At 38.8% G+C, this 12,064-nt stretch overlaps 1 protein-coding gene across 1 annotated transcript in view; it reads left to right on the top strand.

The window, feature by feature from the left end:
* Positions 1-695: 695 nt before the first annotated feature.
* The window catches only part of LOC131230214 (puromycin-sensitive aminopeptidase), a 34,973-nt gene continuing 23,604 nt past the window's right edge, over positions 696-12,064 (top strand). The window contains exons 1-6 of the mRNA XM_058226032.1: positions 696-777; positions 3,552-3,632; positions 6,530-6,571; positions 7,262-7,402; positions 8,422-8,497; positions 9,894-9,970. Of these exons, the coding sequence (XP_058082015.1) occupies positions 700-777; positions 3,552-3,632; positions 6,530-6,571; positions 7,262-7,402; positions 8,422-8,497; positions 9,894-9,970 (495 nt within the window). The 5' untranslated portion in view covers positions 696-699. The remainder of the gene's footprint in view (positions 778-3,551; positions 3,633-6,529; positions 6,572-7,261; positions 7,403-8,421; positions 8,498-9,893; positions 9,971-12,064) is intronic.

The following is a 12,064-nucleotide window of genomic DNA, read 5'->3' as shown; positions in this document are numbered from 1 at the left end:
CGATCATCTTACTATCAGATCGGTGGATATTGTTTTGACGGTCAAAAATGGAAAAATCCTATGGTCCTATTTCCACAAACAAGTGTCCATAAATCAGAGGTAAGGATTTTTTTGAAAAACCATATTTTTATACATTGACTTATTGACAGTATCTTCCAGAAATTTGTCGGTTTAAATTGAGTATATATCTTCCAAATGTAGATTTTCTGAGCGCCTGCGTATCAAGCGTCATGCGCAGCCCGAGTATCGTATAAGTTGTTAACTCCTCGATAACCCCTTTTTACCGCAATATATAAATCGCTTTTTCTTTATTTTTTATTTTTGGTTGGAATCTTCCTTCGTTTTTTCTCATTCAACTGATCAGAAGGTACGAAAAATCCAATTTTTTTTCTTCTCATATTAATCTCAATCTTTCAAAATCTTCATTGATGTTAGATTCATTGGATTAAAAAAACCATATTTTTTTTAATATATTTTTTGATTTTTTTGGTCCGTATCTCTGTATTATCCACACCTTATATTAAACCGGCGTTTCAATGCCATTTTGCTTACATGGGTCTCTCTGTTTCCCTCTGATATTTGAATTTTGGGCCATTTTTCTACCATTTTGTGGGATTCTGTGATCTGGGTATATTTTATTTCGATTGGTGTTGTTGTATTTTTATCGAATATTTGATTTTTTTTCCCCTTTCCAGCTTCATGGCTCGGTTGATTCTGCCGTACAGAGGTTTGGGCCCAGCAAAGATGGGGTTCTTGGGCTTAATATCATCCGTTCATGTGATTATCCAATACCCATGTCTTGTTTTTTGATGAAATTCCATGTTTTGATTTTTGGATTTGGTGTTTTGTATTCCTTTGATTATTGAAAACCCATTTCTTCTTTTGTGATGAAAATTTCATTTTTTCGGATTTTCGATTTTGGGTAATTTGTGATGAAGCTCAGTCCATGAGGAAATACCTTCTGTTAAAACTTGGGAGATGAAATGGTATACCTGGAAGGACCTGACTATCATAGAGCAATCTGGAAATACCTTCTGTTAAAACCCATTTCTTCTTTTGTGATGAAAATTTCATTTTTTCGGATTTTCGATTTTGGGTAATTTGTGATGAAGCTCAGTCCATGAGGAAATACCTTCTGTTAAAACTTGGGAGATGAAATGGTATACCTGGAAGGACCTGACTATCATAGAGCAATCTGTCCACAATGCACGTGGAGATCGATGATCAATCAGGACCTTCCGTCTAGTGGGACCTAAAAATTAATGGGAAATATTTGAAGATACCTGTAGATTGGATGAGTGTAACACTCTAATCAGTGGCCTTCAATTCAACGGGAAATAACTAAACTGGTTAATGGTATACTATAAGCGCTGAAAATGGAGGAAAACAGGGTTGTGATTGTCTGATAGGTGCAATTTTTGAATAAAGTTCCTGCTATGATTGGGCCCACTAGATGGGTGGTCCTGATTGATGTGTAACCCTGCCATCTATGATGGTTCTGCCTTATTCTAGTTCTTCTGGCCATTCATATCGTCTTCCTTAAAACTTTGTTGTGCCATCCGCTCTGGTGATTATCGAAGACCTGTTTAGTTTTTTCTTTTGATGTAATTTCATTTATGCTTTTTTCTTAGGTTGTTTGTGTTGAAACTTCAGCCTTTCGTCTTTGTACTGGAATTATTGTAGATGGGTGTTCTTGGCGCTTATGTAATCTATTTATATGGTTATCCATGTAAGAAAGTGAATGGTGAAGCAGACTCAAGCATGCATCTGTACTTGCCCCACATGTGTGGCTAGGCCGCACCTTGTAACTGTCTTGGCCCAAAAATAGGTCACACTGCTCAGCTGGTGGGGCACACGTATACATATGGCCCAAAAATGTGGACCACCAAGTTTTCTTTTCTTAACCAGCTATGCCAACCTTATGAGTGGAGTGACCTGATTTTTGGCTGTAGAACATAAGAGGCGAATATCTCCTAATGAACTGTCCAGGGCCTGCAGCTGTGTGCCACATGTGGGGAGTCCTTTTGGCTGGTGCAGATGCCCAAGTTGGCAATGTTCAACCAAGAAGAATGCTTTTTTTTTTGGGGGGGGGGGGGGGGGGGCAGCACAAGCTGGTCACTGCCATTTGGTGATCTGGATTTTAGGCCATTCATCTAGTGGCTGCATCATGAATGGTTTATGCTACGGAAATCTTGCCCATCAGAAAATCTTTGCCATATGATAAGTGGATTTATTCACATTGAATGCTAATCATGGAGTAAATTGCCCACATGCAACTCATCGCTCATACACTTACTATTGTCTGATTGATGAGAGCTTTGCAGCACGGCCAATAAATAATCTTGCCCACCTAATGAATGCCTATTCACCGAAAAGTTCGTCTCACCTGGACAATATCTGGGTTGAACAGAAAGCACTGGTTGGCTCTTCCATGCATCACATAACACCTTCTATCAAAAATCAATTTATTTGTTGTTTTTTTAGAATTTCATATATGGCTGTTTGAGTCAATTATGATGAAATCTGAGATGATTACCTCCATATATGCATTTTTCTTTTCATTTTTTGAAAGGTTGTGATTATTTTCAGATTCATGATATTATGGTGAGATGACATTTCTGTGCATGGATGTTTCCTGTTAAAAGTCTCTTGATTTCTCTTCCTTAATTGCATGTTTTAGATAGTGTGCTGTTGTTCATATTGGCTATTTGGCAAAACTTTTATGCAACGGTTGGTTAGCTTAAAGGGTAGGCATAGCAGTTGAAATGTGTAAAAAATATTCAAATATCCTATGGTGATAACGATATGCATAGAAACCAATATGATGTGGTGGATGATGTTTTTCAATGTTGGGTGTTTGTTTTCAGTTGGATTTAATGTACGAGTACACTGTTTCTTTGTTGGTTTTGAGGAATGGCAGAACGACTCGGATCAACTCATTTAGCCCTGAGTTGAGTAGGGCTGAATCGGCTGGATGAGTCATATTGAACCATCTGAGTCTTCAAACCATGGGCAGAACCTTATTGATCATTTATGGGTCTTTAGTTGGATTGTTGTGTGGATATTTATTTACATATCGCCACAAGACCCACATTATTTCCGTGATGTTACTCTGTGTGGGTTTTAAGCAACTGAAAATTTATGGCAGAATTTCTAGTCGTTGCATTGATTATGAACAGACGTGCCTCGGTTATAACCTCACTAGCTGTGTCATTGCCCCAAGTGCAAAGAGGCTTTTTACTGGTTGACTTGATAGACTCAGCTTATATTGCTGTTCAAATTTAATTGAGATGCAACCCAATTGCATGTTTCCATTCCAACTTCCAGCATCTAGTTTCCCAAATTCCGTCGAATGTTATCCAAAGGTTACATCTTCTCCATTTTGTGTGTGTGTGTTTGTGTGTGTGTTTAACTGTTCCAATCAATGGCCTTGATTTCATATTTGGATTTACTTGGTTCTTTTGTTTGATTGGTTGTACCTTTTGTGGAATTCTGAAGTATGATTCTCGTATGTGCACATTGCTGAAGGCTCTTGGTTCATCCCTTTGCAGATCCAGGCTACATGTGGTGGTAGTTCTTTGCAGTATCCAGCAAAAAGTTTCTATAGAAATCACCTTAGCTCTACCAGGGAGGTTAGTGGCTTAGCTTTTCCATGCTATCTGGTTCGATTGCTTCCTGGATCAATTTTTATTTGATCTTTACGTCAGCCAGAAGTAATTAGGCTGACAGTGCTCTTGTGAACATCGTTCCAAATGTCTGATACGATACAGCTGTATTGTATTCATATACATATCAGTTGTGGCTGATATGCATGTGTTTCTGATATGGGCTGTTTTGGTCTGTGTCATAGTGTTTTACGGGTGGTCTGATACACCTGTTGAAACCGATTTTCAAAACCACGCAATGTTCATTAATAGACTATAGGTGAATAAAACAACATGGACTGTTTCGCATGATTTTTATTTTTATTTTAAAGACAAAGGTGTGTCTTAAATAGTTTTTCTCCAAAATTAGGCCACACGTAAAAGTTTATTATAAGTAATTTTTTAACCTTCAAGTTTTAATAACCTATGAAACGTGGGCATAACACTTTTTGAAAATTGTGTTGAGTCAACTTGTGGACATGGACAATTGTCCAGTCTTGGACTCAACTCAGTGTATAGAACTACTTGGAGGTTTAATAACCATCACTATTTATTTTTGGGAAAATTTTGAACATAGGAATGGTTATTCTTGCATTCCTCATTCGCAGATGACATAATTTTGATTGATGAGATGAGGAAAGGAGTAAATGCAAAACCAGAACTATGGAAGGATGCTTTAGAATCTAGAGGTTTTAAAGAAGTAAGACTAAAACAGATGATATGGAAAACAATTTTAATAACAATGGGAGTGGCAACAAGGAATCAATTGTGATTGCTGTCCAGGAAGTTCCCCAAAATGACCTTGTTCAATTCCTTGGGTTGATAATTCCTGAGAGTGGAGAAATTGAGAAGGATGTTGATCATATAATTAGAGTTGGTGGATGAAATGGAGATGTGCTGCCGGAGTTTTATTTGATTGCCACATACCAATCATACTAAATGGGAGATTTTATAGGATAGCTATAAGACCAACCATGCTTTATGGGACAGAATGTTGGGCAGTTAAAGAACAATATCATAGGATGAGCACAACTGAAACGAGGATGTTGAGATGGATGAGTGCCAAGACGGGGAGAGATAGAGTTAGAAATGAATGCATTTGAGGGAACTTAGGAGTAGCACCAGTAGGCAATGGTATGAGAGAAACAGATTTAGATGGTTTGGCCATGTGCAACAAAGACGAAGAATCACACCGGTTAGGAGTGAGTTGGTTCAAGTTGGAGGTTCTAACAGGGAAAGAGGAAGGCCCAAAAGGACATGGGTAGAGGTAGCAAGAAAACACTTGATGCCTATGGTTCAACCAAAGTTATGGCCCTTGATAGAGTGGAATGGAGGAAAATGATTCATGTAGCCGACCCCAATTAGTTGTGATTAAGGCTTTGATGATGATGATGATGATGATGATTGATGAGAAATGATTATTCTTATTTGTATCATGCCTAGAGGATAAGGCTTACATGATGATGATGATGAGAAATGATTATTCTTATTTGTATCATTCTTAGGATTTTTTGTGCACATATATAATTACAATCATACTCATCACCATCAACATTAGGCTCCTCCTAGGGTTATTGCTTTCGGATGGCTTGTTAGCAATTGACCATCTCATGCTTCTCTTATAAGGGCTTTTCTTCTATAATTTGAAAAGAGGAATTATAGGATCCTTGACCCGAGTCTTTCCAAAGTAAACCAGGGCTTGTAATTTTAACAAGTGGGTCTGTGGTTCAGTAATCCAGACCATTAATCTTCTGCATCCAGGTGGATGGACCATGTGCCAAACATCATCCAGATTGAGAGTTCTTGGCCTCCAATCTGGAAAGTTTTTGCTCTCACTTTGGTGCGACCTATGCTATATTTCTCTTCTTAACCGTCTATTTGTAGGCCACAAATTGAAAGGTTAGCCTAGTCCTATTCAGGACCAATGTTTTATTTATCAGTACTGCAGTATGTGTCACACCCTTGGGATATATATAAACATAAGGAAATATCACATGTATTGCACTTTGAGGGAAACATTGGGGAAATGGTGGAATTTTTCATTGTCACTTTAGTATATATTAATAGACACATGACCACATACTTAGAACTCAAAACATCTAAAAAAAAAAACTCTATGCACTTAAGTTTTCCATTGATTAGGGAACAACCAATGCACTGTCATACAACTATACAAGTAACAAAAATATGCTTTGAAACCACCTCTCGTATTGCGATTTCTCCACCAAGTTTGCGTTTTGATGCGATACAACTCAAGTAGAGTTGTAAACACAGCTGCAGAGAGAATCACGAAAAAGATTTGGGCAAAAAACAGTAATAGTATTTTATACTTCTGATTTTTGCTGATTTATGCTAGTTTCAGTCGAAATATCACCCAAACATCGGTGATATATTGTGAAATATCACACAATATTTGTGAAATATTGCAAATATCGTGATATGTTGGCATGTATCGGCAATATTGGGATTTTTTTGATATATCAGAAATTTGAGAATTCGTATCTCTCATGTGCAATAACAATCATATCAGCTGCTATTTCGGTCAATACCATTGAGACATTGATCACTGTGACAATGGGACTTTTGAGAAATGGTCCATCCCCAATGGGATGCAAGTTAGACACCAAACAATGGGCTGGATTGCTGAACCATAGATGCGTTTGTCAGAACTGAAAACCCAAGTATCTTGTTGAAGGCTTCTGGTCTGTAGATCCTATAATTGCTCCTGTGAAACAATTTGATTAATAAAATGCAAATAATTTCAAAGTGTTTTTATTGCCAGTTTATTCAACTAATGGCTTGAATGTATTCCACACATTCCTTTAGCATGCTACTTTGATGTTTAAAATGGAAGAAATCTGGTTCTTACTATCAATTTTATGCAGGTCACCTTTCATCGAAGCTCTCGGTTTCCACATCCTTCTTTTGTAAGCACATCAACCCAAGTTCTTTTTTCTTTAGTAATTTTTTGTTGGAATTATTGATTTTAATAATTAGATATATTTTTCTACTATGCTTTTCAAGAGTAGTTATTGCTTTAGGGCCTATTTGGAGGCATGAAATTAGTAAATTCATTAAATTGAAATTTCATTGATTGGTATCTTCAAGAAATTAGAAGTTCATTAATTAGCAAAGTCATTATTTGGTGTTTTTCTTGTCAAATTCATGATTTTCTAGATTTATTGTTTGGTTGGATTAATTAAAATTACATTTTAGGAGAAAGGTTCCAAGTCCTTTGCAATCAATTAGGATTGGACTATTAAAACCATCCAATCAATGTTCATCATGTATCTCTATACATTAAAAGGGTGGAACCATCTTTCCAAAAAATTCTGACCATGTCTGGCCATTCTTGCTGTTGCATGCATGAATGGGGTCTCCATAGATGAGCCTATGAACCTTTTATGAAGCTTAATGAGTTTAATTTTAATCTTTTAGTCTCATATGCCAACAACTAATCCTCACACCCTAGCTTATCCTACTTCTGAGCGGAGATGAAGACAGTGTGTTCATCTTTTCATCTGATGATTTCCTGCAGTTAATTAGGTAATTCAGTTTTTCCATCCTGCAATAACAAAAATTATGATGACTGTATGAATGTCACAACTTTGTTTCAGACAATCAAGCAAGCCAACAGGAGGCTAATTTGTTCGGTCGCAACACAACCACTCCCAACTCAGGCTGAAGAGTCGAAGATGGATGCCCCAAAGGAGATCTTTCTGAAGGACTACAAGAAGCCTGATTATTTCTTTGATACGGTATAAAAAAAGAGTTCTTATTAGCTTTTCTATTTCTTTTTCATGCCCATGTTATTTCTGTCTGAGAGCATGTGAAATAATTCATGATCATCATCCTCCAAGCCATATGCCAATTAATTGGGTTTGGTTACATGAATCCTGTTCCACCCTTCCACCCCATCAAGGGCAATAACTTCAGTTAGACCATAGGTCATCCGGCACGTCGCTTCTTACATGAATCCTGTTCTGCCCTTCCACTCTATCAAAGTCCATAACTTCAGTTAGACCATAGGTCATCCAGCGTGTCGCTTCTGGGGGACACCCTAGTCAACCCTTACCCATTTGTCTTTGCACCTGGGTTCTAATGCAGCTTATCGCTTACAAGGAATGCCCTATCTTGAGATTGGAATGTCATATTGTTTGGATTCATGAGGGAAGTTATGACATAAGATTTAACACCAGATGCTGACCTGATGCCACCCTGCTTTAGCTGGGGTTGGGAGCGGCAATGAGAGCACAACACTCCCACAGGCGCAATGTTACAGACTATTAGATAAGTTGATTACAATCAAGTTCTATCTAGTAGTGTATTACATAGGTTGATTGTAATTAATGAGTTGCATGTGGAAATAATTCCATGTACAAATTTGTTATATTCGTTTTAATGGTTATACAAATTTGTAACTGTTAAAGTTCGGGTCATGGATGCTCCAATAAAGGTTGGCAATGGTTTGGGTCACGGTCAGCCCTAATCCGACCTGTTTAGCATAAAGGCCCAGAATCCAGGCTGGAACTTGAACCGTTAACAGAAATGAGATGACCAGGTCCGACATGTGAGTTGATTCTCAAGCCCAATCTGGCCTGGTTCAACCCACTCGTAGAGACACAAGTATGGGAACACTAAAGCTTCGAACCCAATACATTCACAGCTTCAAACCTCTTCATTCAGTTCTGCATCTTCCATGCATAATCTTTCGTCCTCTTGCAGATTTGATATTTGGGATTGGCTTCGTTCTGATATATTTCTTTGAATTACTTAGGTGGATTTGAAATTTTCGTTGGGCGAGGACCAGACGATTGTCTGTTCGACGATAACGGTTTTCCCCAGAGTTGAAGGTATTAAGCATCGGTTAGCATGTTAATGTTGTATGAAGGTAAGTATACAGGTGGGCGATGCTGTGTCAACGCTTGCCAGACCAGGTCTATGACTGAAGGGCTAGGACTGTGCCTGGTTCAGCTGGCTACCCAAGTATTAGGCCAGGGTACGACCTGACCTGCTGGCTGATCCCAGGCCATGTTTAATAAGTTGGGCAGGTTCAGGCCATCCTGCTAGGACTTGGCAACTCCTATCCATGCTTGCTCCCACTAGCCATTGGGCCTCAAATCTCTTCTGATGCCTAACCTAGTCCACTCAGCCTGAGCCCATGCCAAAGCTGGCTAGGTCCATGGTCCAAGCCCGAGCCAACCTGATCCATTTATATTTATACCCCTATCCTAAAATCATCTAAGCTGTATCCTTCAAAAAATAAATAAATCATCTAAGCTGTTTGGATTGGTGAAAATCAAGAATTGAGGAAAGGAAATCAGCTACCTCATATGTGGTGGTTTCCCTCGTTTGTGAAAGACGAGGACTGAGGAAATTGATTTCCTTACAAAAGGGTCATTTCCCTTTTTACTCTCAGATCTAAAGAACAGGAAACCTTTTCCCTTTTCACAACTTTCCTGTGATGTGACGTTTTCCTTTCCTCAGATACTTTCTGATTTCGACCAGCCCCTAAAGGAAATTATGGGCTATTGTAATGGACGCGGATTGTGTCCTAGCCCCGCCTGGACGGTAATCCATCTGGGCAGGGCTTTGTGGGGCCCACCTTGATGTAAGTGTTTTATCTGCGCCATTCATCATCGCTTTTCTCAGATCATTTTAAGGTATGATCCTAAAAATGAGGCAGGTCCATAGCTCTAGTGGACCACACCAAAGGAAGCTGCAGTGATAAATTAATGACACCCACCGTTGAAACCTTTCTAAGGGCCACTGTGATTTTTTTTACCATCCAACCTATTCATAAGGTCAAGTAGACGTGGATTAAGTGAAAACACAAATATCAGCTTGATTCGAGATGTCTTCAGCTCCCAAGAAGTTTTTAATGGTGGACGTTCAATCCCCACTTTGTGGTCCAGTTAGGCCTTGGACCTGCCTCATTTTTTGGATCATATATTAAAATGATATGAGAAAAACAATGAACAGTATGGATAAAATGCTTACATCACGGTGGACCCCATAGAGCCCTGCCGGACTAATTACCGTCCGGGCAGGGGTAGGACGCAATCCAGTAATCCATCCGGGGGTAGGATGCATTCCGCCTTCTATTGTAATGCTCTATTGGATCAACTTTTCATGGTTGAAAACAGTTTCTTTCATAAATATATTATATGTTCACAATTTTAGAGCTAGTTCGAACTCCTTGTGGTATACTTCTGACCGGTTGTTACTTAATTTATTTATGTGTCACAGGGGTTTCTTCTCCATTAACCTTGGATGGGCGAGATATGAAGCTAGTATCAATTAAAGTTAATGGCACCGAACTCAAGGTTTTTTTTTTTTTTTTACTATAGCATTATCTTTTATATGGATATTTACCATATCCTTCTCTCTCACCTTTCTTGATTCATTGGTTCACTCAATTTTGGTTATTTTTTTTTTTTAGTAGACATTCTAGACATTTTGGGCATGAATACATGGTGCTTCATAGGTACAATCGCCGCTAGTTGTTGAAAGCCAAAGCTTTTCGATACAGGAAAGCAAGCGGCCATGCATATCTGCTATAAATTTGCACATGGGCATTTTCTCCTATAAGTTAGTAAAACACATCATAATATTTTCATAACTTTAAACATCCATCAATGTAATGCTTGAGAAGTTAAATAATTGCTTATCACTTGTTATCCTTTCCTTCCATCACATTACCCACCGACGATCAACATAGTATCAAATTTTGGGGGTTCTCGGATATATTGGAGAAAATCTCATGGTATGTAAATGACAAAAAATAAAAATTGGAAAACAAGAAAAAAGATCAAATGATAGAAATTGAGAGAGGGCGACCATGGGGTGGGAGGTTAGGGCAAGATAAGATTTTGAGAAAAGATTTCAACATAATAAAGAAAAAAAAGGAAACATAATATCATAGAAAAAGAGAAATGGCCCAGTGCTTCTGTGGTACTATAGATTTAATGCTCCTAGTTGCATAGCTAATCAGTTGATGTGGACTATCCATTAATTCTATCTCATTTTTTTTTTTTTTTGAAAGATGAAGGGATTTTATTAAGAAGGTGATAAGATGGTGTCAAGAAACTCACAACCCTAACTAGTAAATCTTTCAAACGTGAATTACAAGAAGTCCATTTGGCAACAAAGAACTTCAACCTCTGAAGGACAAAATCAACATTCCATTTGGAATTGGTAAAGCATCTCCCATTCCTCTTTGCCCACATATACCAAAAGGCTGCTAATAATGCCAAATGCTACTTAGCTCAAGATTTCTTCGAAAAGCAGACCCTATGCCCCAACTCCAATAAACTATCCACCGAGGCGGGCGTACACCATTGCATCTTAAAGGAGGATAGGATAGTTTCCCAGACCCCCCGAGTAAAAGAGTAGTGGATGAAAAGATGGTCTGCCGCCTCCTTGCAAGCCTTGCATAAAGAGCATGTATTCGGAATCACCATTCCATGCTTTCTTAGATTATCGATAGTTAGGATCCTTTTTCTACCAATGAGCTACCCAAAGGCCGCCGCTTTTTGAGGGCCCCCCACACCACTAATGCCAAGTTGTCGGAGCGCAACCCCCAAGCGAGGGAGGTTGAACCAAAGCGTAAAAAGAAACTGTAAACCACCCCGAGGTTTCAAACCTCAAAACCATCCTATCTTGCTCCCCTTGAATTGGGCATACCATGTGAAGTTGACTGAGAATGAGCAAAAGGTCTTTGAATTCTTCATCCGAAAGATTCATACAACAAGGGAGCAACCACACCCCTAAAGATCCACTGGCAAATCAACAATCCACCAATGAAATATCTATGTCCACCTTTAATTTGGCCAATTCTGGGAGCTCTATCATGAAGGAGGAATCCATCGTCCAAGCATCTTTCCAAAACCTAACTATTTTGCCACCCCCAATTGCAAATCTAATTCCCTTCTTAAGTTTTGCTTTGACACTTGCAATACCCCTCCAAAGCCCAAATGCTCTATACAATGACGCATCCCTAGTCCACCAACCACCTCCCTCACACCTGTACTTGGTGGCAATTGATTTTCTCCAGAGGGAGTTTTCCTCCATCCCAAATTTCTACCACCACTTTTCAAGAAGCGCAGTGTTCATATCATCCAATGCTCTAATGTTAGCCCCTCCCTCATTGTACGATTTACAAAGCTCCTCAGATGATGAAAGGTAAAACTTTCTCGTCATCCAACCCTTGACACAATAAATCCCTCCTTAGCTTCTTCAGACAGTTAAACACTGATTTTAGGCACTTGAAAAGGGATACAAAACAAAGAGGCACATTAGAGAGGGCCGATTTTATAAGCGTTATCTTGCCCCCCAACGATAAGTATCTACCTTTCCATTGAGAAAGTTTTCGATTAACCCTTTCCACCATCTTATCCCACAAATGCTTCGGAGGCTTC

Source organism: Magnolia sinica, chromosome 17 (genome assembly GCF_029962835.1).
Source record: "Magnolia sinica isolate HGM2019 chromosome 17, MsV1, whole genome shotgun sequence".
Taxonomy (NCBI): domain Eukaryota; kingdom Viridiplantae; phylum Streptophyta; class Magnoliopsida; order Magnoliales; family Magnoliaceae; genus Magnolia; species Magnolia sinica.
The sequence above is the reverse complement of the archived record's forward strand: the minus strand, read 5'-3'. Positions and strand labels throughout refer to the sequence as shown.